The following is a 27,153-nucleotide window of genomic DNA, read 5'->3' as shown; positions in this document are numbered from 1 at the left end:
GAGGGATCTAGGTTGTGCATTCCTTATGAGAATCTAATGCCTGATGATCTGTCACTGTCTCCCATCACCTCCAGTTGGGACTGTCGAGTGATTCTACATTATGATGAATTGTATAATTATTTCTTTATATATTACAATGTAATAATAGAAATAAAGTGCACAATAAATGTAACATGCTTGAATCATCTCAAAACCATTCTCCCCACCCCCATGGTCCGTGGAAATTGTCTTCCATGAAACTAGTCCCTGGTGCCAAAAAGAGTGGGGACCACTGCCGTACAATAAATATAAGGAGGCCACAGTAAGGTGCTGCCAAAGCTTAGTATCACTCTTTGAGAGTAAAACTCTGCAGAATAAAATGAATGAGATGAGCCATCCACAAAAATAACACAGGAGAAGTGGTTTGTGAATGGGTAGACTGTCATGTAACAAAAGAAAGCTGCACAAAAACAGACTGGGTTATCTACAGCCTGCTGTGTCTGAAGGACAGGTGAGCTACACAATCGCTGGCATAGGGTCCATGAAAGGGAAGTTAGATTACAAAAACATTATCAGTGTTTATTAAGTAGTTCCAAGAAATCCTAGTTGAGAACCAAATGTGAAGGAAAAAGGTACAGGAAATATTCTAATTACAAGAGAAGCAAGGCTTCTCTAGAGCCCCACTGGAACATTCTTCCCTCTAAGTCTGTGCCCACCAGAAACTTCCTGATGACTTTCTAATTCGGTTTCCCAGGTTCCTTGGTTCTGGGAAGAGGTCCCCTGGAGAGCAAACACAGATATTCTAATTCCTGGAAAAGCACATCTACCCTGTAGGATCATATCACACTGTATTACAGCTAGCCGTCTGTCTACATTATCCATTAAGCTATGTGAAGGCAAGGACTATATATTTTGTTCTCTCTTGTCTAAAGCACAGCTGGATAAATATCATTGACTACATGAATGCATGGCTTCTCTTCAGTTGGTCACAGGAGTCTGGTTAGCTACAGAACTCTGAAAGCCTATAGAACTCTGAGCCAAGGGATTAAGAAGGAGTTCCTTAGACTGTGATACTGAGGACATAGCACACAAAGGTGACAAATGCCATCTTGTGAAGCTCCACCTGCACAACCTGCCAGCCCACTTTCCTTCTAGTCTCTTTCTAAATTCATGCTCCTCTTATCCACTCTCTACCTACACAGTTGACCTTAGAGATGCTTTGTGCTTTCACGTTTCAAACTTTAATTTCCCAAACCAGCTCAACCAGTTCCTCACCAATTCCTTGTTGGTGATCAGACCTACCATCTACCCAGTTTCCTAGCTGGTAAACACCTGGGAATCTTGCTCCTTCCTCTCCCCCTCTATTGAGACCCCATATGGACTAGCATTGGGTCTTATAAATTCAAGCTACTAAATACTTTTTAAATCTATGCCCTCCTGTCCAAAAACAATACTATACTTTTAATTTAAACCTTCATTATCTTCTGCCTGAACTATCCTAATGGAAGCAGAATTGATTTCATTCTTCCGAATCCAGAATGACCTTTCAAAATACAAATCTGAACGTGTCATTTCTCAATTACGGGACAAACTCTAATCTCCTGGCTTAGAAATTGTTTTGATCTGGCTCTACCTATGCAGCTACCACCTCCAATCTCTGATCCTTCCTAATGCATCCCACATTCCCACCTTACCAAATTGTCCACCACTTCCCAACCATATCATGCTCCTGTATCTCTCCACATTTGCACATACCATTTCCCCTAAATGGAACACATTGAGGAAAACCTCTAAAAAACCTTTCAAAAGGTGAAAACCTCTAAAAGACACCTTTCCCATGATATTGCACTTTTTAAGTGGTTCTAGCTCCACTAAATTATGAGGTCAAAGTTACAGGTATGGTTATCTTTTTATCACTAACCCTTCTCCCACTTCACTGCCCCCTCCCCCACCACACAACTCCCTACTGCTGAGCCTGGTCTGGTAATTTGCTATTTTGCCCTTCTAACTACCTTTTATCCATTTGATAAATAATGCCCATAAAGTTTAGGTAGCCACAGTTCACCAAGTATCCCACATAAAATATATAAATAATGATGATAGTCTTAATGCATTTTTGCACTCTCCACATTTTACACAATAAATATATATCACTTTTATAATAAAAGAAAAAAAAGCTAATGTCATCTTTACAATAACATATCGAAAGGTATAATTTAAAAAACAAAAATTCAAAACATAGCCTTTTTAATTCCTTAAATTCCAAAATAAGCTCATCTTACCTGAAGATTGGGATGTGGAGATTATTGCCTGAAGCAATGTATGGTGCTTTGATGTTATGGCAGAAGAGAATGAAAGTGAGCAGCAGATAGTCAATATGGGATCTATGAACTGGTAGAAACAGAAGCGGCAAATTCATCTAGCAAAGGAAAAAATGCCAAATTTAAAATTCAAATGTAAAATTCAATCACACTTTGCAACTGCATATTTGGCTAGAGTCACTCAAACACTGGCTAATCAGTGACTCACTCTTTAAAAACATTTTCCAATAATAGGAACTTCCTTCAATGTAATACTTTTTGAGCTAAAAATAAAAGCAACTATAACAACAGAAATAAGTTGGGGGAAGAAGAGCAATCAAGAGTTCCAGTTGACTTATACCCTTTCTGAGAAGCAGCTCTACTGATATAAAAAGAGCACAGGTTTTGGAGTCAGGCTTGGTCTGTTTGAAATCCAGGACAAGTCACTTATTATCTGCCACTTGAGACAACCTATTTATCTATCTGTGTCTCTATTGCTTCATCTACAAAATAGAGATTGTTCTACCAGATTTTCAGGGTTGTTGCAAGGTAACTTACAAAAAGAATCCTGCATATTGCTGATAAGTACTCCTGTATCCCATTTCTCCTCCCCAAATACACAGCTGCTGAAGTTATCACAAAAGAGGGAAATCTTCCAAATGGGTTGAAATACATAACAGTACACAAGAGAATATTTCCACAAGAACTCTAAAATCACTCTAGAAATGAGGGGAAAATGGGGTAACAGATTCACAGAAATTCTTGCCTCAGTTGCAGCTTTAACCATCTCAAGTTGACCTTTGTGAATTTGAATGTTCCAAAAGAAGCTGTTGAACAGTTTTAGCAGCACCCACCCAGTCAGTCTGAAACAAAGTACAAACAAAAAAAAACATAAATGAACACACATATATTTTTACATACAAGCATACACAGTTATTTCTGTCTAAATTTATGGACCTACAACCTAAAATTTCTTATAAATGACTTTGTGTGTGTGTGTGCACACGCATGCATGTATATCTGAATTGCTGAACTAGAGCTAACTTCATATATATATATACTATTACAAAAGTATCCATTTATTATAGACTACAATCATATTTCACTCTAAAAATATTTTATACTGCAGAAGCAAATGACCAAGGTGAATGAATATTTAGTGAGCAGAATGATCCCTCTGATGTACACAAACCACTCCTTTTATGACTCGGATATGTGAAAGTTGATTCACAACTAGTCTAGATGAGCAGATGTTAGTAGTAATACATTGGCTGCTATCAATTAACAGAGATGAAGGCACCTTCAAGCCTACCACAGTGCTACTTTGCATGAAAGCTGAAGAAGAATTTAAGAAGAGTTTAATTTAATATCAGGATTCATTGAAACATCTTTTGGACAAAGAGAACTGTGCTAGGAAAGTTCAATAATTCAGTCTTATTTGCTCAAATCAGCATGGCTGTGATTGAAAGCTTTTTGTCTGGCCTTTTAATACCTGATCATTGCCGGTGAGACAGTGGCAACCATTTCTTGAAGAATCCTTTTAGCTTTCTTTTTCACTTTGTTAACGGCTTTTGATTGCTGCTGGGCAGAACCATCAGGGTTTAATTCAGCAGCCACTTCGGCAATTGCCTCTTGTACTCTGGTATGAAAATGGAAAAAGAGACAATGTAACTGATTCTATACTAAATTCTGTATTCAGTATTTTCTAAACTGCAGCTGTAAATCACAAAACAAAATACATGTTCTCTTTAAAATGTGGCAACATGAAAGAATAAGCTCAAGCTAGAAGTGCTCTTTCTGGCTATCTACTAAATATTAAGAGTATTATATTCCTAAATCAAAGAATCTCTGAGGAATCTGGAAAGTGGACTTAAGAATTTAATTCAAATTTACTGGGTGACAACTATGTGCATTTGAATGTTCCCACTGAAGTGGGAGGGACATGAAATTGTACTCTAGCAGAAGAGAGAAAAAGAAAGGTTATCCCTTTAGGCATATAATTCAGAGGTATCCAAAAGTCTACAACCAAATTAATGTGTGATTTTTCTTTTGAAGACTTAATTTACTTCTAATTTGTATTCTGACTCCATTAGTAAAAATATATGTAAAACTCTGGGAGGGGCCAAAAAGGGACACAAATATTTACAAAATTTTTCAACTCAAACCAGTAGTTTTTAAAAGGCACAGCTCAAGATCAAAAGAGCACAGCATGGAATCATAAGCAGTGAGATAAAAGGAAACATTTAATCCAGTTTTATAAATCTTCCAGCTGACTTAAGGGAGAAAGTATGAGGTTCAACCTCCTTAAACCACTTCTAACATCCCAGTTTCTAGTCAAAACACCTGTATGAAACAAACATACTTAAAGGTTTTAACAAGAAAACAGAATATACAATAACCTAAGAGTTTCAAATAATTGTGTTTTATCCCACTGGTGTTGATTTTAGACTAGTGAAGTACAGCAAAATTCCACACAGCCCCATAATTCACTAATACAAAAAGACCAATACCACAGGACACTGATGCCCCCCAAGTCTATTCCCCAAAAAGCATTCATTGCATTCTGGCCAGGAATGTTTCTACAAGTCATTACCATGACTGATGCACCTCAATTATCAACTACTCACTCATCCATTCGAAAAGTATCTCTTGAGCACATACTATGTGCCAGCATTGTTCAGGCCTTAACAAACGTAACGAAGAGTCTACAAATGACACTTGTGAATTCAAAGCAGCCTTTTAATTCACCCTGATCTCCTGCTCCCCAAATCCAGGTAGATCTCTAAAACTGGCCACACCAATGAGACCAGTACTCTAGAATCAATATGCTAGAGTATGGAAGTTTGGAACACCTTCACCCAAACTCCCATACTTTAGAATATTTATTTCCCCATTCCACCTGAGTTCCAATCAGTCTTTCCTATTGTAAGCAAGCTCCTGTGAGAGCAAAGGCAGTATCTCATTCTGTTAAGATTTCTAGCAATGACTTTCTAGTATAAGAATTTGTACCTAGGTACTCAGTAACTGGCAAAAATATCAAATTCACTTCTCTTTTGGCTATAAAATAGGAAATTCAATGTCTCCAACATTTATATTACAGAAAACAGAGAATTCTAGAAATATGTGCATCTCTGAACTTCTATTTGCCTTTCATGTTTTAGAAACCCATTTGATTATTAATCCATAACACAAGACTGCTATTCCCACATGGCACTGTCACCAAAGCACCTATTGCCTGCCCTTCTTTAGTTTCCTTTGGAGCTTAACATTTAATGTTTGGAAATGTGAACACTTCTTGAGACACAGTCCCAGAGAAACTAAAGGTTACTAAGGAGAATTACTTCCCCCTCCCACTCCTACCGCCCATCCCTGCCATTTCCCACCTTTACACCTGTGTCCTGCCCTTACCTACTGCTGTTCAGCACATTTTCAGTCACATTGGTGGCAAACATGCCCTTATGCACATCTCGCTCTTGAATAAAAAGAACATAAGAAAGGCGTCTTGCAAGCCATCCCCGGTGTCTGTGAAAATGATTTAGCAGAGAAGTATTAGAGGTAAATCTAAAACAAGTTGTTTAAATCATAAACTAACTTTCCACCCATAAAAACAAAGCCTAATGTCATCCATTTCTGAGATTTAGGGTTCTCCTACAGCAAATTCTCCTTAGTAGTTCAGAATGTTGTGCAGCCAATTTTATTCACGTACTCTCAGCTAAAATTGAAACTTGGAATTTGTGTATTAACGTTTGAATAGTGTTACTGTGCTGAATAACCCTAATATGAAAACAAAAATGAAATAAGAACATCTGGGTTTATTAATACCATTAAAAAGGCAAAAATGTTTAATGCTATATATAAGCTATATCTATTCTAATAAACCATACAGTTTATAATTATAGCTATGGGCTATAAAAGATAAATTTAGAAGTCTTTTCCTATGATTAAAGGCTAATTTTTTGTTATTGTTATAGTTTTTGTTTTTTCCTAAGATAATTGCTGACTAATTGAATTGACAAGGCTGATCAGCTGAAAGTAGTCAAGCATGATCTAAATGTCTGTACTCTGGGCTAACAAAGCCAGAATTTTTCACTTTTTTTCCCCTTCACATTTTAAATATACCTGAGGGATAGAATATATTCCTGTCAGTTACAAATTACTATGAGGTATTTAGATGGGAGGATGGAGAGACAAGTTTCAGAATAAGAATGCTACAAGCTTTCATTATGTAATAATTTGAAACCATTTGTAATGATTACATGATATCGCATTATCAATTCATTAACTCTGAAAAGACCCAGAATGCCCTCAATTCTGGGCAAAGAAAAAGTAACTTGAGAGAGAACTGTTTATGAATGACTTATTTCTTCACCTCTCCTTCCTGCCATTCTCTTTTTCTTCCTCCTTTGTCTAAATCTTCCAAAAATCTGGCCCAATATATTAAACATTAATCCTAAACTCTTCCTTCAGCCAACATTTTCAGAAATATTATTGGAATGTACAAAGTCCAAGCTCTCTATGTAATCCCTTTGCAACTGACTGAAAGAATTGTGTGTGTGTATGCACATGTGCATGAGTGTGACAGTGACCGAGTGTGTGACTCTGTACGTGAATGTGTAAAAATGTTTTAGGCTTTGCTTCATTTAATATACAGAAGAACTAAATAGCTGAACATGCAGCTTATTTCACTGAATAGTTTCATACTGCTTAGTCATCACGGCAAACGCAATTTTCCTTAACTGTCTCTAATTGAGGGCAAGAAACAAACCTCTTGGCTTTCTATATAAAATATCTACTTAGATAAGGAAGACTCTATGAGATCCCTTTTCTTAGGATCTTATCATCTTATAAAAAAAAATTCAATGGACCAAAGTCTCTCCCCTCTTTTTTAAATTTAAATTTAAACATACATTTAAAAAAGGGAGAGAGACCAGCAGCCTGGGAATGATCTGCTCGTCTTAGACCTCAGTTCTATTTTTTAAAGTTTACTATATATGCAAGTATTATCATTCTCATATTTGATCTAATCATCAAATTATGAGAAGTAATATAAGGGCTTCAAGCAGTTGATTTCTTGCACTAATTTTCATAGAATTTCAAGTATTTCTCATCATCTGAGCCTATCTGCCTGCCTACTCCAGGTATCTATTTTTAGAATTACAAGGACTGCTAGCATTTGGCTACTGATTCTCTTGCCTCACAGACACTCACACAACCTTTCGACCCTCCTTCCTTGTTCCCTGGCCTAGAGTCAGATAAAACAAAGACCTTTTTCTCTCACCCTGGTGCTTACAAGCCTATCCCCATACGCCTAGAGATTTTAAGAATTCTAAGTCAAGTCTTGGGTAAACAATAACTCAAACAACATCTGCTCAATACAGAAAATGTCTTCTAACACCCTACAGATTGGGCAGATTTCAGTAATTTATACTTTTTTTAAAGTATTAAATAGTCATAATAAATCATAAGAGATTCAAACCTACCAGTCTCCTCAGACAAATGTTTCCCACATTTTGGCATACTTCATATGCAAAATCAATATAAGTCAAAGAAGTGACATCTACACTCCCCTGAAAATATTTTTAAGTACACAAGTGGTAACAGTAATAGTTCTCTCTGTGGCTATACTGCTTCCAATTTTCAGATAATGTCTGTCTCTTGTGTCAGAAACTCATATTCCATTAACTCTCAATAACGCAAAGCAACTCAGCTTAAAGTGTATTAACTGATTATTATGAAGTTTTTCTTTTGAGATGTATTAAAAACACAAGAAATTTATTTTTACCTTGTGTGAGTTTCATTGATATAAATAACATTCCGCAAACCCAAAGACGGGATACTGGGGTTGAAAAATCTGTCCTATATAAAACAAAGTAAATGTAGACATAAATAAACAACTAGATTGATGAAGAGCTCTCATTACAAGTTCTTGACGACTTTAATATCAAGCATAAAAACAGACATTGCCACAAAAATCTAAGTGAAGAAAAAAGTTTTATTGAAAAGTACTTTTTAGCCTTCAAAGAAAGTCATAAACTCAAAACTAATCTTTAAAATCTTAAAACCAGCCCGGTGCAGTGGCTCACACCTGTAATCCCAGCACTTTGGGAGGCTGAGACAGGCAGATCACCTAAGGTCAGCAGTTTGAGATCAACCTGGCCAACATGGTGAAATTCCATCTCTACTAAAAATATAAAAATTAGCTGGGCGTGGTGGTGGGCACCTGTAATCCCAGCTACTTGGGAGGCTAAGGCAGGAGAATTGCTTGAACCTAGGAGACGGAGGTTGCAGTGAGCCAACACAATGCCATTGTACTCTAGCCTGGGTGACAAAGCAAGACTCCGTCTCAAAACAAACAAACAAAAAACCGACAAACAAAAAAAAACACCTTAAAACCAAAGGAAATAGTACCCCTTCCTGCTTGACTCCTCATCTCCACCCTGAAAGAAGTGAAGCTACAAGAATATCAGAGATTTCAGGTTTCCCAAAATACAAAGACCATGCTAAGGACCATGCAGTTATTGTTGCTTACTAAATCTCCCAAAAATCCTGACACATAAGAGTTATCACCATTTTCTAGGTGAGAAACTAAGGCTGGCAGAGGTTTAGGATTCAATCTTATGTCTTGATTTAAAGAGTATGGTCTTTCTATTACACCCAAATAACTGTCCACTTAATGAGAAATCGCATGTCTACTGGTCACCATCTTTACATGTGATCTTGAAAGATAATCCAGAGATAGCTTTGCTGAAAAGACAGTCTATAGTTTTATCAATATGGGCAAAAAAGTAACTGTTCCACACTCAAATGCTGAAAAAGCACAGTGTTCCCTCAATAAAAAATATAAAAACACTTAACTGTAATCTCTTTAAAGGAAAGGAAAATAGGATTTCAGAGAAAAGATAGCAAATATCATAAAGTTACCAAAAAAAACTTTTTTAAGCAAATTATTTTAAATGATCCTGTCATGGAAGTAATTCAAGATCAAGTTCAACTCCATCAGGTACTCTAGTAGGGCAAAAATCACTTGTCTGTTGTACCATCTACCCTTACTCCAAACCATCACCACCACCAAATATAGCCTCTGACTTAAGAACACTTTGCAGTTATTGTTTTAAGCATTCAAAATTAGAATCAGACTAGATATCAGATTTAAAAAGAAAATGACATTCTGTTTAAATCTTGATTTCAAGTGGCCTATTAATCTGAACTAGCCTTACTCCTAGGCCAGAAATTTCTGTGATCCTTGAATTCTACCAAATTCTTGCAACAAAGTACTTGTGGTTTAAAAGAAGCAATATTTATAACAAGACGTTCTTCAGCAGACCTGAACATTTAACATAAACTGCTTGGGTTCCACACAAATCTCTCCCATGTTAGTAAATCCCTTTAGATCAGACTCAGAATTCTACTTTCTGCCAAGCCAACCTTGAGCAGAAAATTCACACAGCACAATTACCTAGCCACAGCTATAAACGGCAGGCACTTAAACGGCAGAATTTCTACATCCTGGTAACTGGATCCCAGAGAAAGCTTAACATCAAGAAATGACTTTTAAAAGGCAATTCTACTGCCTTCGAACACAACCACATGAAATTCTATGTTCCTGTGCTAACTTGTCCTTCTCTTCAACTACCACCGAAAACATACCTCTCACCCACTCAACTCTTCTCAAAGACTACACTGTAATGCAAAAGATATTGCATGGCTTGTGTTTTTTCACCAAAATACAATCAACAAACCCATATACACTCTCTTAAATCTTCATTCTAACATTTTAGTGACAATCCTTCACTATCACAAAGTCAACAGACACCTTCCATTAGCAAAGGCTCAGAGCAAAGTCACAGCTTTAACTTCTTACTCTGTCCCATTATCTCTTTCTTATCTTGCTAGGATTTTAATGTTAAGTGCTAAAGTTCAACAACTAAAAGTTCATGAAGGTTCCCACTAACTCCTTTGAAGACTTAACTGAAAGTAAGATCTACTCTCCCCCTTAAAATCCTACTAAAACCTCAAAAGAACTAGAATGTTACCCGGTATCAATTATGGGACCAATATTTACTGAATAAATGAATGGAAACAAAAAGTGTGTCAACATCTTTACTTGAAATATTTAGTTCATAAACATGGGTCTCTGTTCTGAAAGTGAATTTAGTCCAATAAGACCGCCTACTACAAAGTTGGAAATCATATTTTATGCTGAGTATTAAGGTCCATAAGCAGTAAGGTTCTTACCCAGCTCTGGGGAGTGCAGGAGTAACAACATCTTCCAACAAATGGCCTTTTCCGACTCATTAGGCTTTCTTTCCATTTTAAAGTTGCAGATCTGAAGACAGTAGGTCTAAAACCACACTCACCCTGACAAATATTAAGGAAAAAAAATAGTTTATAAATGGCAAGAGAATACTTGTCTACTTGATCTCAAAAACTATTTTGGACAGAAGAAAAACTTCTGGCATATTCGGAGTGATTTTCATTTAAGTACTCCCTCCATGATCAACACTTGGATAAAAGCTTACCACATAAGCAAACGTTGAGCACCCAAGCATAGTAACAGCTACACACTGAAAGCAGTATTCAAAAATTTAAAAACTAAATTGTAGAAGGTCAAACAGATTTCTGATAGCAAGATAAATAAATTCAGACTCCGGGATCTCTAGTATAACAATTAACCTTACCCCCTTTTAAATCACACAGTCCCACTACAGAACATGAAGGCCTTACATAGTGAGCAAGTTTTTATAATTTTACTTTAAATTTGGAAAAAAAGGTAAACTTATATAACATTCCTTTATCTTATAAAGGGAACTTAAAGACCAGAATTTAAATTATAGCTATGCTGTTCAATTAGGGTCAAACCTTGCTCTTCTATTCTAAAAATGCTTAACTTTGAGCTCAGTTGCTCAAATCTCTGTTATACAGATATAACATTCTCAAAATTAAGCAAGAAAAAAAAACCCCACTATTTTTTATATAAAGACAATTGAGATAATATTTAAAATACATCATGTTATACTGAAATAAGAAAAACAATCCAAGAAAATGTATGCCTTTTGGATTGAATTCATACTATACATTCCTATTTTTAATTTTTTAAAGTTTATTTCTATTATAAAATTCATGCTTTTTAAGTATAACTCATGGAAAGTACATACCAAGAGAAAGAAAGAAAAAAAGACCCAAAACTACTACTTTTTTTCCTATGCAAAATGATTGTTTCATTTTCTAACATCATCAGTGTACATTAATTTCCTAACCATTTTTTCTTCCCAATATAATGCCATAAAAATTTTTATTAGGCTTCATAAACTTAACCAGTTTCTGTAGCTATTAATCGCGACGTGATATTATGTTGCTGCCAGTATGTGCACCTTCACAAACACCACTGAAGTGAACATTTTTAGCCTGAATGCTTTTAACGCTATCCTAAACTTACCCATTCCTCACTTGTGTGCTTACATCGACCAACACTGTATTCTGATGAATTCGGCAGATAAGAAACATCTATTGTACCAAGGGTCAGTGCAGATTCATCCATGTCACAAAGTGTAATTCCCAAATCATGTGCTATAAAAAATAAGTACCACTTAAATTAACAAGGAATCAAAAGAGTAAATACCAGAACTCAAAATTCTGATTTCTACATTACTTTGCTCCATAATGGGATAGCAAATGAACTGATAGACTTCTACCATGTTGAGTCACAAGGTAAAAACTGACTTTGATGTGTTTATATGAACACAGTTAGGCGGCCCTGACTAGAAAAAAAAAAAAAAATCAGCATTTGCATTCTAAGACTTCCTGAATATATAAGGATACAACATTGTATCCTTTGTATACACACAAAACAGCTACGAATAGTATCCAAACAAAATATAGTATCCAAACAAAATGGTTTCCAAACAAAATAGCTATGAATTGTATCCAAACAAAATAGCTATGAACAGTCATTTGCAAGTGAAAATAAGAGCTTATTTTTATTTCGTTTTTGTTAATAATTGAATAGTTCCTGGCAGAATGAAGGCATGTTTATTTAATTAAGGCAATTAGGGCACCCCTTAAGTTCCCCTACTTAAATTGAATTAAGATTTTAATTTTCTTGTGATGTCCTAAAAGAAACATTTTCACTTTTAATACAAAGGTAATACAAAGCTACAAAGCTCTGAAAGAAAAGCACACTATTTTGAAATATCTGATGTATAAGTTTTCATCCTTTTCGATAAGCTTTTTTCCACCCTAAGGAAAAAGGTTCACTAAGAGTAAACTCCTAAAATAGATATTAACCCCAAATAGAAAAACTTTCAAACATAGTCTCTAGCCTTAAATTATTTTTGATTTTGCCTGTTTCTCACCTGGCCTAAAATTATTCCTTTAACATCCTGAAAAGTCATGTCTAGATTAATAGTGTTCCTTTGGAAGGCATATTCCAATCTCTTTACAATCCCCACATGGGTTTGCTCCAGTCACTGCTATTCTCGGCATAACCACCTATGTCCTTAACAATTTAACATAAGTACTATCTAACATAACAGGCTAGGGGAGAGAATAAACCAATGCACCTGGGATGAAAGTTCTTCTGTTTCATAACATAAAACTTCAGGACTCAGCTATCAGTTTCGGGTGCAGAATGTCCATACAACAGGGGAGCCGCTGCTGCCTGAGAAAACGAAGTGAAGAAGGGATGAGGAGAGGACAAAGAGGCTCGCTTGTGCCAATAGGAGGTCCACGTTTTGCACTTCCTCCCTCCCCACAGTTCGCTCAAGGTCAAGGAGTAATAAAGAAGCAATATCGCAGAGGCACCAGCCAGCATGCGCTGAGGGAAGCTGACTGGAGGATCTGAAAAGGACAGAGGCTGGAAGACCGGCTCTGAGGTTTAAATCTTCCACTGCTTACCATCTGTGTGATTGTTTTATTACCATAAGCTGGTTAACTTCTATGCCTTGGTTTTCCCATCTGGAAAATGGGCAGAATGATAGCTCTTACCTCCTGGGTTGCTGAGAGGACTGAATAACATAAACAAAGGGTCTAAAACAGTGTGTAACACACAGTGAGCGCTCAGTCCAATCAATGGTGACGCTGTCATTATCTCCAGCATACCGGCTCCTTTCAGAGCACCCCTTGCTGCCTCAGTGTCCCCCAGGGACCCAAGCGGGCTGGCTGGCGGCGCCTCCGCGCGTGCAGATGCTTAGGGGACTGAGTCCATAAGGACTCCTTCCAACCCAGAGGAACCCATGCCCCAGTCTGGTCCCCCTAGGAGAGATGAATCCTGCCCCCACCCCTGCACGAGCCCGACCCATTTCTCAGGGAGAAGCCCGGAGCTCGGGGGTCGGGGAAAAGGGGACACGACTGCCCCAGCAACTTGCAGGACCCGCACCAGCTCCACGCACTTGTCCCGGCGCTCCCGGCCAGAGCAGCCTCTCGCAGCCCACACCTGCTCTCGCAGTTCGCACCCTAGCAGCTCCGGCTTCGGCTGCTGCAGCACCCCGCACTTCAAGTCCCGGCCAATGCCTGCTGCAATGGCGCACCATGATGACGCAACCGGCGCGTGGAATTGACGCAGGCCACCGGCGAGCCAGCGCCGGGGGCAGGGCCCGGCCTGCGGGTCTCGGGGAGCGTGCGTGGATCCGAGGGTGAAATGTGTGTACTCGACTGTGCGTGCCTGTGTGTGGCTAAAGATAGTGTGTGAGCGCCTGGACAGATGGTTACACTGCCTAGGCCATGCGTGTGTGAGTGTGTGTGGGTACCTGATTCTGCTTTGTGTGAATTCAGCTTATCTGGGAGCTTGTCCCTCTTCCAGGCTTTGTTGGGAATGTGCGCGTGGGCTATCAGGTTATGTGTGTGGTCTGAATTTTTATGAGATCTGTAAGACTATGTAGGATTTATTACGAATGGGAGAGGCAGGGATTGCAAATGGCCATGCTGTGTAATTTCTACAAAAGTGGCTGAGTGCCTTTTCCTTTAAGGAGGAGAATGAGATACGTAAAGAAGCAAATAAGGTTTGTAGGATAAAAAGCCTGAGTTAGGAGAAATAAGGACTTTTTTCCCCCTTTGGACTATATGTTGCACACCATAGTGAACATAGTAAATAATGTATTATACAATTCAAAATCGCTAAGAGTACATTTCAAAAGTTCTCACCACAAAAACAGGAATATCTGAGGTGGATATGTCAATTAGCTTGATTCAGTTATTCCACATTGTATTAAGTCATAACATTGATTTGTACCCCCTAAATATATGCAACTATTTAGTTAATTTAAAATATAATTTTTAAAAAATGACTTGAAGGAGTCTGAGTTGAAGTTGGCCTACCTTTAGCCCTTGGAACAAAATAACACTGACCATGAAGTTCTTTCACAATACTTGTCATGCCATTGGCAAGGCCAATGATTATCAAGAGCATTAACAATTTAGAAGGAAAAATAACCTTTTTTATCCGGGGGGTGGTGGCACACACCTATAGTCCCAGCTGCTCAGGAGGCTGAGGTGGGAGGATTGCTGGAGTCTGGTAGGCAAGGGGTTGCAGTGAGCCAAAATTACACCACTGCACTCCAGCGTGGGCAACGAGACCCTGTCTCGAAATATAATAAATAAACTTTTACATGCACTCAAGCAACAAACATTAAGTATGAACTAGGATCTGGGAATACAAAGATGATTAAGGCATATGCCCTTCCCTCAAGCCTCTGCTGCCAGTCCTTGTCCCTCATATACTCACTAATCCTAATCCCCTATTCAATACAAATCTTCGTGCATATCCACCTGGAAAAAAATCATCTACAGCCCCTCATAGGACAAATGCCTGAGCCTGGAACACAATAAGGCCTCCACAGAGAGGCCTCTGCTATTCCCTCTTCTCCAGCAGAAGCCTTTTACTTCCTCTCTGGTTGTTCTTAGACAAGCCATGGGCACTCATCCTCTTAATTCTGCTTATACAGTTCTCCCTGAAACTCCACAGTTCCTTCCTGAACTAGTTCTTCAAGCCTTCCCTAATCTCTCCAGCCCTCAATAACCACACTCTCCTGTGACATCTCAAATATATACTACAATACCACACCTTGGATCTTTCTCAATTTCTGTCAAGTCTTCTAGAAGATTACAAACACATTATGTCAGTGACTTGCCTCAGTCTCTTAGTTAACACCAAAGTCTCTTGTTGTATAGTAAGCACTCAGTACTTATTGGGGCTAAGGAACAATAAAAAAAAAAATCCTTCTCTTGAATTTTTCATGCCTCTGTGTATAAATCTTGAACTTTCTTATGCCTCGGTGTATAAATCCACCCCAAAATGCAAATGTTCTCCTCTTTTGCAACAATCAAAAACAATGGGAGTTTATATTCATATTTTTTAAAAGATTTTGAGCTTCTTGAGGTCAAAGACCCTGTCTTTATTCAACCCACACACATAATCTTAGCAATAAGCACACACTTAAATACTCAAGCACTTTATGCTAACTAGAGAAAGATGAATTTTAACCCCAAAACATTATGAAATTTTGTATACAGGTTATTGGCCCATGACAAGGAAAAAAAGAAAGAAGGGAGAAAATAGGGGAAAGTATTAGGGTTTGAAGTAACTACTATAGAGAAAGTAACAACAAATTCACTAGAGAGAATACCACAGGAGTTTTAAAATGTAAGCCAAAGGGGAAAATGGATCATCTTACATAAAATTCATTCATAGGCCACTCTTCGGTAATGCCTGTTTGTTGCACAGTCGTTACTGAGAAGCTGATGTACGTTGCAATGTCAGGTGTTTCATGTTACTTAACAATTGTTTTGGAAACAGGTGACACCCTTGGCAATCTGTTTTATGAAGAGAGCCACAGTCATTTATAGCAATCCAGTCTAGCCAGCTAAGATGGAGCAACAGGACTGAATTTACTCTCCTGCCTAAAACAACTAAAAACAAAAACAAGCAGGCGTTTATAAGACAATGACTTTTAAACATTGTGCTGGACAGTGGTCCTTGAGGAGGGAAAACAAATGAGGTGGCCCTATGATTGCCTTGATTTACTAACTAGAGGGAGCAGCACAAAAGAGCTAGGCAGACTCCCTGAGTTGAGGAGATGGAACTGGGAGAGCAGGGAAGCCAAAGCAGCTGGAACTGAGAGTTGTGTATCAGCAAGGAGAAAGCTACACAGAGAAAGAAGGAGCTGTGGAGATCTACAACAGATCTCACTCCAGTCTTCTGCTTATTAGAGCAGGTGTGTGAGGAAGCTACCTAAGGGCAGGAAATAATCATGTATGAACAAAAGAGAGAGCAAGTACTAAAGCTTGCACAGGGTAGGAAATTAATTCTGCTCCCACAAGGCAGAGTAGAAAGGTACCCAGCTGAACCTACAGGACCAGAAATAGTGCCTGATCCTGGCACCCACACTGGAAGACCTCATAATTCACAATTCAAATGGTTTTGCTTCAGTAGTGGGGCAAAAGTAGCCCTAATGTAAAAGCTACTCTGATTCTATCTAAGAAATCTTAAAAGCCAGCTACCAAAGGATTAAGCTGTTTTTAAGAACAAAGTGTCTGAGAGCAAAGCACAAGAATATTTACAGGAAATTAAAAATAACCAACACCTAATAAGGTAAAATTTGCAACATCTGGAATCCAATCAGAATTATCAGGCATGCAAAAAGAAGCAGGAAAGTAATGAGAAAAAAAAATCAATGAATTGAAAGCATCCCAGAAATGACAGATAAAATAAGAGAACAAAGACATTAAGAAAGTAATTATGACTGTATTCAATGTGTTCAACAAGTAGAAAAAATAAACTGAGCATGGGAAGTAGAGATGTGAACAATCTTAAAAAAAAAAAAAAAAGACACAAACATCTAGGAGATAATAAAACCACTATCTGAGATTTTTAGCACCCTAACACACACACACACACACACACACACACACACACACACACACACACACACACACACACGGGATTAATAGGTTAGACATTACTAAAAAAGAAACAGTAAAAAACTTGACGGGAGGATAAGGCAGGAGAATGGCGTGAACCCGGGAGGTGGAGCCTGCTGTGAGCCGAGATCCTGCCACTGCACTCCAGCCTGGGTGACAGAGCGAAACACCGTCTCAAAAAAAATAAATTAAATAAATAAATAAACAGACTTGAAAGCATTGTGATAGAAACTATCCAAAATGGAACACTGAAGGAAGAAAAATACTGAAAGTAAAAGAGTATCAGTGAGCCTAGTATACATGCAATTGTAGTCCCTGAAGAAAATGAGAAATATGACATAAGAATAGATTAGGGAGGACAGAAAAAAGTATTTGAAGGAATAATTGATGAAAACTTTCCAAATTTGACCAAAACTATAAACTCATAAACCCAAAGAGCTCAACAAACTCAGTAGAAACATGAATAAAACCATACCAAGAAACATCACGATCAAAATGCCTACGACCACTGATAAAGAGAAAATCTTAAAAGCTATCAGAGATAAAATATATATATATATATACACATTACTGTACAGAGGAACACAGATAAGAATGACAGCAGATTTCACATCAGAAAAATGCAAACCAGAAGGTGGTGGAGCAGTATCTGAAGTACTGAATGAAGAATCTATCACTCAAGAGTTCTTTTATATTAATATATAATATGTACATTTTATATGCTTTATATATATATATCAAAATAAAACAAAATAAACATATTTTGACATCAAATTGCCAAAAGAATTCATCACCAGCAGGCTAGTTCTGTAAGCAATGTTAAAGAAAGTCTTTCAGGCAAAAAAAAAAAAAAAAAAAAAAAAAAAAAAATGCTATCAGATGGAATTCTGAATCTATGCAAAGGAATTAGAGCTTAAGAAACCATAAATATGTAGGTAAATGATTTTTCTTATTTTTAAAACCCTTTTATTTTAATTTATTTTATTTTATTTTTGAGATAGAATCTTACTCTGTCACCCAGGCTGGAGTGCAGTGGTACAGTGGCGTGATCTCGGCTCACTGAAACCTCCTCACAGGTTCAAGCAATTCTCATACCTTAGCCTCCCGAGTAGCTGGGATTACAGGCACCCACCACAATGCACAGCTAATTTTTTTCTGTATGTTTAGTAGAGTTGGGGTTTCACCATGTTGCCCAGGCCGGTCTCGATCTCCTGACCTCAAGTGATCCGCCTGCCTTGACCTCCCAAAGTGCTGGGATTATAAGAGTGAGCCACCATGTCAGTCATTAAAACCCTTTTAAAAGATAATTGCTTAATGCACAAACAAAAACAATATTTTGTGGGGCTTATAACATATGTAGAAATAAAATGTATGATGACAACAGCACAAAGTCCGGGAAGAGAGAAGTATTCCGTTGTAAGATTCTTATCTTATGCACTAAGTGGTATAATATACTTGAAGGTAAACTGTAATAAGTTAAAGATGTATACTTTAACTCCTAAAGCAACTATTATGAAAGCAAAACTAAGAGTTATTGTTAACACACCAACAAAGAAGCTTAAGTTGAATTTTTAAAATGTTTAATGAATTCAAAAGAAGGCAGTAAATGATGGGGGAGAAAAAAAAAGAATATATAGAATAAAGAGAAAATACATGGCAAGATGATAGATTTAAGCTCATATAAGTATTCACCCTAATGAAAAGGCAGATATCGTCAGATTGGAAAGAAAATGAAGATCCAATGATACGCTACCTATTTAAAAACTTACTTTAAATATTAAGACAAATAAAAGTAAAAGGTTAGAAAACAGTATGCTATACTAATGCTAATCAAAAGAAATATAGGTGGTTATATTAATAACATAATTTCAATACAAAGAATATTATCAGAAATATAGAGGATCATTTTATAATGATAAAAGGGTCAATTCATAATGAGGACAAACCGATTCTACATATTTATTCCTCTGATACAGCACTTCAAAACACATAAATCAAAAACTAATCGAATTGCAAGAAAAAATTTTAAAAATCTACAATTGTAGTCAGCCATTTCAATATCCCTTCCCCAATAACTAATAGAACTGTGGGTAAAAAATTAATAAAGATGTAAAAGGCTTGTGCAATACTATAAACCCAACTTGGTCTAATTGACATTTATAGAACACTCCACCCAATAACAGGAGAATAAACATTCAAGTGTGCACAGAACATCCACCAAGATAGATCACATTCTGGGCCATAAAACAAGTCTCAATGCACATATAAGGATCCAAATCATGTAAAACATATACTCTGAGCACAGTAGAAATTAGAAACCACTAACTTAAAGGTATTTGGAAAATCCTTAACTATTTGGAAACTCACATACTTTTAAAAAATCATGATGTAAAAAAGAAATAAAAATGAAAATTAGTAAGTACCTTGAACCAAATGATAATGAACACACAATATATCATGTTGCTAAAACAGTACTCAGAAATGTATGGTACTAAAGCACCTATACTAGAAAAAAAGAAACATCTCAAATTATTGATCTCAGATTCAGCCTTAAGAAAAAAGTGTAAATTAAACCCAAAGTAAGCAAAACAAAAACAGAAAATAATAAAGGGCAGATATCAATGAAAACAGAAAAATTTTTAAGTAGGAAAATAAAAAGCATTTGAAACTGAAAGCTAATTCTTTGAGAAAATCAGTAGAGTTAATGAACCTCTAGCCAGATTCATAAGGAAAAAAGAGGAGGACATACATTATTGGTAATAGGAACAAGAAGAGTGACAGCACTACAAATTCTATATACACAGTAATACAGTCTTTCATTACCCAAGCTGGTTGCCTTTTATTTTCAGAGTGGTGTTACCAGATGTTAGATTTCCTGTCTTCATAAGGAGAGTCTGATTAGATCCTATAAAAATCTGGTCCCACCCATTGTACCAACAGAGAAGCTATTCGCTCTCTGTTTCCCTCTCTATGATTTTGTTCAGGACAATCTCCTGGCCAACTCTGAAAAAATAATGAATCATAATACTTAAGCCAATTATGAAAATGGGGCACACCCTGCATTTGTGATAGTAATGCACATGTACCTCTGTGTACACTGCATTTTGTTTTGTTTTGCCATTTTCCAGATTTTCAAGGTATTTTAAAATCTTTGTTCTGCCATCCTACATATTGACCAGTATTCCTGCTACATTTTAACATGGCTCATTCTCATGATGAAGCTGCAAGATATTATGATCCTTAATTTACAGATAAGAAAAACGGGCTCAGAGTAATTAAATAAATTGCCCAAATCAACCAGACAGAAAGCAGCACAGAAGGGATTTGAACCGAGGCCTTTCTCATACTAAACCTCATATTCTTGACAATAATTCATGCTGCCTTCCTAATAGTCCCTGTTCAGAGGCTCCCCATCAGACTGATCCAGATTCATTGACCAAACTTCCCTGGGTTCATTTGTTCAAGTAGCTGCAGGTCTACCTATGTATAATAGCATTGCTCTACAAGAATATTGTAAGGACATTGTCAACTGACTTGCCAGAATCCAATGATAAAGTATCTATTAAATTCCCTTATATAAAATATAATGATTGTTCTGTCAAGAATTTTTAAAGGAAGTAGCTTGGCATGAATTATTCCTACTGGATCCATACTCTTCTCATTATGGCCTACTTTTCCTTGGGCTGCTATTGTTTATTTATTTATTCAGTATACATTTATAGAACATCTACTTCATGCCACCCATGCTATTGTAGATACAGCATTGAACAAGACAGCACCATACCTCCTCCCTTCAAGCTTATAGTCTAGAATATTTACACTACTCCTGTTTAATCATTATTTCAAAAAGTTTCAAAAATCAGCATCAAGTTCATTGACTTGTGGCTTCCAGAATTCACTTCCCTAGTTCCAGCTGATTTGGGGCAGTCACTGAGACCTACCTGTTCAAGACGTATTTCCACCCTCTGATTATATTCAGGGTGATCTCTTGTCTAGCTCTGAGAAAAGAATGAATCAAGGTATCTAAGCCAATTATGGTCATCTTGTTCCCTAATACTGCAACTATCCTTATAGCCAAGAAGGTCACATGACCCAGTTCTGGGCAATGTGAACTGAGAGCAAGGCAAACTGAGGATTCCTTAAGAAGTTTTTATTTCTTAGTAAAAGAGGACACAGCTGGCACTACTTCCTTTTTCATTTTTCTCCCATTTGCTACATAATTCAATGTCCAAACTCAAGACACACACCTCTGGATTTTGCCAAATCTCTACCTGTGTAAGCCATTACAATGTTGTCTTTCGTTACTCTTGGGTAAATACATTCCTGATTGTCACCACGCATGTTCATTTTAATGAAATGGGCAGCTTAGATCCTTATTGTAACACATCCCAAGCCCAGTTTATTTAAACAATTAATCAAAAACTTTTTTACTGCCTACCTATACTCTGTGAGGAGGATACACTCTAGTCCCTGTTTTTAGAAATTCAAGATCTCATTGGATAAAATAAAATATGCACAATTAAATAGCTGCAAATAAATACATGCATTTCCTATCATATTTGAGCCTGGATCTTATTGCTAGAATGACTCAAACATTCTTTAAAAATAATAAAAGAGAGAGAGAATGTCTAGAAATAGTCCCTACCAGTGTATCACATGCTGAGGGGTGGCAGTGAAGATGACCTTAGATTCTGCCTTTAAGTCTTTCACAAGGTCTAGAGATCGAGACCATCCCAGTCAACATGGTGAAACCCCCTCTCTACTAAAAATACAAAAAATTAGCTGGGCGTGGTGGCACGTGTCTGATATCCCAGTGACTCAGGAGGCTGAGGCAAGAGAATCACTTGAACCCAGGAGCCAGAGGTGGCAGTGAGCCTAGATCGTGCCACTGAACTCTAGCCTGGGCAACAGAGTGAGACTCCATATCAAAAAAAAAAGAAGAAGAAGAAGAAGAAAGGGTCTTAGGCCAGAAGAAAAGGAAACCCCTCTGACTTACTTTTACCACATTTATGGCATAAGAAGGACTTCATTTTGACTGAAACCTGCCTCATCAGGAAACCAATCAATAGACTAAGCTTCAAATAAGAGACGTTAAAGGATGACTGGAATAGCATGGTGCTGGCTGGAAATGTCTGTAACGGTACCCCACACTTGGATTGCTAATTGCGTTACCCATCACATATATATTGGTTTATGAAATCATAATTCAGAACTGAATAATTCAGAGAAGCAAATAATGAATATTCTTCCTTCTTTTAGAGAAGGCAGAATCTTCCAGAATGCTTCACCAAGAAAAGTGGGCCTACACTACAGACACAGACAACTATTTTCTTAGTCCCAAATGATTGCTCCCAAGCTAAAATATTTGTGATATTTTTTCTTACATATACACTTGCTTCCAAGTCTTAAAGAAGACGGAACTGTGGTCAAACATCATGGCTTATAATCATGTAAACTTCCTGGGCTCAAGCATAAGGTATCCTGGGACCTCTTTCTAGGAGGGAGAGTGAGGAGGGCAGAGCCAAACAGAAGAGAAAACAAGCACATTTTCCTGGACATTGAAGTTAGTTACAACGAGACATAGTGTTCAAAGAATGCACCAAGCCCAGGTCCAACTCAGACATCCTAGAATGGAAAGGGTCTTTGTGACGAGGCAGGTTAGAGCAGCAGTCTCTCAAGATGGTCGTCAAATACACTGGAGCCAGGCAGTAAGCAGCCAGGCTTCTGGGAGATCTCTCTGGTCATGTGCCACCAGATAGGGTACATGACAAGGTTCAGCTCCCCAGGAAGAAAGCACGGTGGGAACTAGGTAGTATTCCATGCCTCCAGCCACTAGCTGTGCCACTGGGCAGGGCACCAATTCTAGAGGGAAACGGGGGCCCTGCGTGGGGTAACTAGCAGAGCAGAGTAGTTAAGAAATTAGCTTGGATGTCTCTTAATTTGTAACTACTGTTTGCTCATTTTTAAGGAATGAAAGGTATTTTCCCTTCTCCCAGGAGCATAGCCAGGCTCTGTGGTTTAAATCCTGAGCTTTCCTAAGCCCTGGAAGGAGGCTAAGTAATTGCAATTAACTGCCTTTTTGTGATCAAAAGCAAAAAAACAAGAAGCTGCTCGGGGGGTTGGTATCCAAGAAGACAAATTCTAAATGGGCCTTTATTTTCTCATGGACTCAAGCTGGCTTGTGGGAGGAGAGAATGTCCAAGAAAAGAGTGGAGGCCAGGATGGCTCAGGCATTGAGAAGGGACAGGACTCAGAGGTCTGATGGTGGCTCAGCTCTGAGATCCTTCAGATGCAGAGGCTTGGAGGTGGCAGGGCTTCAAAAAAGGGTGAAGATGGGGGGACTGTGAAGAATGATAGTGTAGCACCTTGGAAACCTCAGCGAAGGTCCCAGTGGCTGAGTATGTCACGTAGGGAATGGAACTTTGAGTACCACGCAGAGCCCAGGCAAGGTGCAATGGGGCAGGTAACCAGCCTGAGCCAACCCAGGACCTCTGCTTGGCTTCCACACAACACAAGCAACAGGGTAAGGAGTAGGGGTAGAATACCCCAAATTATCACTATTGCCCTGCAAGAGAACTTTGACATAAGCTGTTTAAAGACAGAGTAATACAGTATTCATTCGTTCAACCATTCATTCATAACACAGACTGAGAGCCTTTTTTTGTGGCAGGCATCCTGCTAAGTGCTGAAGATATACAGATGAAGAAGTCACACACAGATCCTACCCTTGTGGAATTCATGGTCTAATGGCCTATGGTATGTAGGGATGGAGACAGTAAGAAGAAAGATAAACAAACTTAAAATCATGATGAAATTTTTTTTAAGTGCAATAAAGAATCCAAACAGCATCCATTCCCGAGAAGAAGAGAGGCGGTCAATATTGGATAAGGCGGTCAGGGAGGACTTCTAAAACGGGAGAGGAGTTACACTGAGGCCAGGGTGTGAGCAGGGCTGGGCCAAGACAGGAGGCCAGAGCAGACCTTTCCAAGAAGAGGGAAGAGTACACGCCAAAGCCCGGAGGGAGGGCAGAGCTTGGCAGAGAGTGAGAACTGAACCAAGGCCAGTGTGGCTGGAGTGGATAAGTGAGAAAATGGCAGAGGGAGGAATTGGAAACGCAGGCAGACCAGGTCTTTGTAAGCCATAGTAAAAAGTTTGGAAATTTCAAAATAAAATTCTGACATGTGTCATAAATGTCATGGAGGTATGTGAATACCCTTTACCTTGTAAGATTAGAGAAGGGTGAATCAAAATAGAAGCCTATGTCTATGGACTTGGTCAACCAGGGAGAGAAGAAGTGGGCAATGCTTCAGGAGCTATGTTGTATTCACGGGCCTGCCTGCCTGGGTGGAATTGGCAGCAGAGCATCTAGGTAAGGAAGAAAGTAAGTACGTTTTGTTAGCTACCCTTTATTGAGCAATTTCTATGTGCCAAGCACTATTCTAAGTACTTTAGAGGCATTTTCTCAAATAATCACCTGTGCCAGTCATGGTGCCATCAGGAAAAAAGAACCCCTTCCAGACAGTTCACTAGTGAGACGTTAATACAGAAAACTACTTAGAAAGGTCCTGGAAGAGCAGAGAGGACAAAAGGAGAAGGGTGAGGCCCAGAGATCAGCAGCAACACAAGATCATTGCCCTGCCTCAGGCTGGAGTGGCAAAGACGGGTGTTGACAGAGCCACGAGCCATCACCTCATAGGCTACAACTGGGACCAAGGAGGGGGTCCTGCCCAGGAGGAGCCAAAACCATGGAGCCACCACTGCTGAAGGTACCACCTGAGAAAGAGGGAGACACCATGACTTTTATCCTCTCTCAGCCAATTGGGGCTGACCCAAGCTTCAAGGAAGCCTGAGGAATAAGTTTGCAAGGGGGCGTTGTCCTAAGATCTAGAGTAGAGCAGGGAAGGATGGGGAATAGATCTGAGGGCAAACAGGCAGATGATGGACCTGTCCTCTCAACAGCCCCGTGGGTTAGAAACTATTGTTACTCCCATTTTTCAGATGGGGAAAACTGAGGCACCAGGAGAGGTCAGAATCTGTAAAGTGGCAGAAACGCACTTTGAATTCAGCGTCTCCCTGATACTAAAGCCCAAACATACAAGGGCTGTATTATTCAGCCAGCCTACGCAAGAACACGGCAGTTAGAGCTGGACTAGCAGATCCCAGGTCTGAAAACACTATGATAATTGTTTTTAGGATTTGCTTTGGAAGTGGCTCTAGTTCTTCGGTGATCCTCATCTCAGGGCTAGGCTGCCAAAACCTTATGCTTGGAAAACATACTTCTTGCAGATACTTTGGGGACAAAAGAGAAAATGCTGTTGCTTTGAGCTTGGATCCTGGCAAAATTTGTCCTAAAATTTTTGAAACTCATATGAACCCTTAAAGTTACTTTGTTCTAGGAAGAATGACTCTCTATCAGTCAGAATGGGCTAGGTTATAATACAGTAACAAAAGTCTTAGTCTTGAAACAACAGAGTTTATTTCTTGCCTATACTACATGTCAACAGCAGGTTATTCTGGGACTCTGCTCATAATGGTCACTGAGGAACCCAGGCTGAGGAAGGTTCCATGTTGACAGATACCTTCGTGTTTGCCAAGGCTGGAAAAGAGAGTGGAGTAAGTTGTACACTGGCTCCTAATCTGCTTTGCTGGGTAAAGAAGTGTAATCCTACCATATATCCCAGATAATTAAACATTTGTGAACAGCTCTAATGACAATCATACCACATCAATGACAGTTCTGGTTGGGCTGAGATAAACCAAAATCCTAATGTAGAATGAAGAGACTTAGGAGCTTCTAACAAGCCAGGCTACACTATATAACATCATAAAAACTTGTCTTTGCTGTGCTTAAAATTGCATCTCTGCAGACGCTATGTCTTTCAGGAAAACCTTTTGTTCGTAAGTATTGCTTAAGACCATTTCCCTAAAAATCACCATTGGTTCTTAAAAGATGCTGTCCAAGATGGCTTGGGGAGCTGAGATGCTGGCTGGAATGAAGTCAAAACAAAGCATCTTGCCGTCTGGAAAAGAAATCCTAATGTGGACTAGATTCTAATGTGGACAAGCCCAGACTCATTCCAAGCTTTCTACTGTTGTATAACCTGACGGCAGATTATTGGGTAGGGATGGCTTGCTGAGCAAGTCGCGGCTCTGGGTGTAAAGAGCCAGGCAGTCCCTTGGCTTTCACAACCCCATGCTCTCCTGCATTTCTTTCTACCCACCTAGATGTTTTCTCTTGGCATGTTTTGCTGGCTCAAGTCCTTCCTTCATTCTCACTTCATACCATCTCCTCAGCAGACGAAGAACCTAGAAGTTCTTGACTTCTTCCTACATCCAATAGAACACTAACTCTTAAACAATTGTACCTTTTAAATAGCTTTAAACTCATCATCCCCTTATCTCCCTCTCCACCTGCACTATCCTAATCCAAAATATCACCATCTTCACTGGGGGGCATAAAAACTCACTGCCTGGACGCCCCACATCTATTTCTGCACTGGCTACCCATCCAGACGTCCCATACGCATCAGTCAGACCGAGCATTTGAAAACGCAGCGTGCCAAATGCACCACGCCAGATACCCCCATCTCTCTCCCTTGTCACCATTCCAACTGACTACAATCCTTCCATATATTCCTTACAGATTTTAGAACAAAAACTAAAGCCTGTAACATGTGTCGAATACCTGGCTCAGTCCGCCCTTGCTAATCTCACCACCCCCATCTCCTTCCACGTACACTTTCTCTCTCTGACTCCAGTCACCCTGGCTTTCTTTCACTTCCCCGTGAAAGCCAGGCTCTGCCCTTCTCTGGCATTTGCTCTGCCTGCAGTGGTCCCCACCACATCTCCTCTCCAACTCATGCTTCATAACACAGCTCGGGACTCATGACCTCATGAAAAACTTTGTGGACCCTTCAGACTAAGGCAGGCCCCTTTCTTAAGCTTCTTCCCCATAGGAATG

General features: G+C 38.7%; 1 protein-coding gene across 1 annotated transcript in view; it reads right to left on the bottom strand.

Moving 5' to 3' along the window:
• Window positions 1-27,153, bottom strand: part of LOC105466801 (glycerol-3-phosphate acyltransferase, mitochondrial) — a 63,296-nt gene that overhangs the window by 19,922 nt on the left and 16,221 nt on the right. Inside the window, exons 2-9 of the mRNA XM_011715887.2 lie at window positions 12,839-12,936; window positions 11,716-11,846; window positions 10,515-10,637; window positions 8,062-8,135; window positions 5,688-5,801; window positions 3,772-3,918; window positions 3,046-3,142; window positions 2,262-2,398 (exon numbers count right to left, since the gene is read on the bottom strand). Coding sequence (XP_011714189.2) covers window positions 2,262-2,398; window positions 3,046-3,142; window positions 3,772-3,918; window positions 5,688-5,801; window positions 8,062-8,135; window positions 10,515-10,637; window positions 11,716-11,817 — 794 coding nt within the window. The 5' untranslated portion in view covers window positions 11,818-11,846; window positions 12,839-12,936. The remainder of the gene's footprint in view (window positions 1-2,261; window positions 2,399-3,045; window positions 3,143-3,771; window positions 3,919-5,687; window positions 5,802-8,061; window positions 8,136-10,514; window positions 10,638-11,715; window positions 11,847-12,838; window positions 12,937-27,153) is intronic.

The sequence above is a fragment of the Macaca nemestrina genome, chromosome 9, assembly GCF_043159975.1.
Source record: "Macaca nemestrina isolate mMacNem1 chromosome 9, mMacNem.hap1, whole genome shotgun sequence".
Classification (NCBI taxonomy): Eukaryota; Metazoa; Chordata; class Mammalia; order Primates; family Cercopithecidae; genus Macaca; species Macaca nemestrina.
Note: the sequence above shows the minus strand (reverse complement) of the source record. Positions and strands in the feature narration are given on the sequence as shown.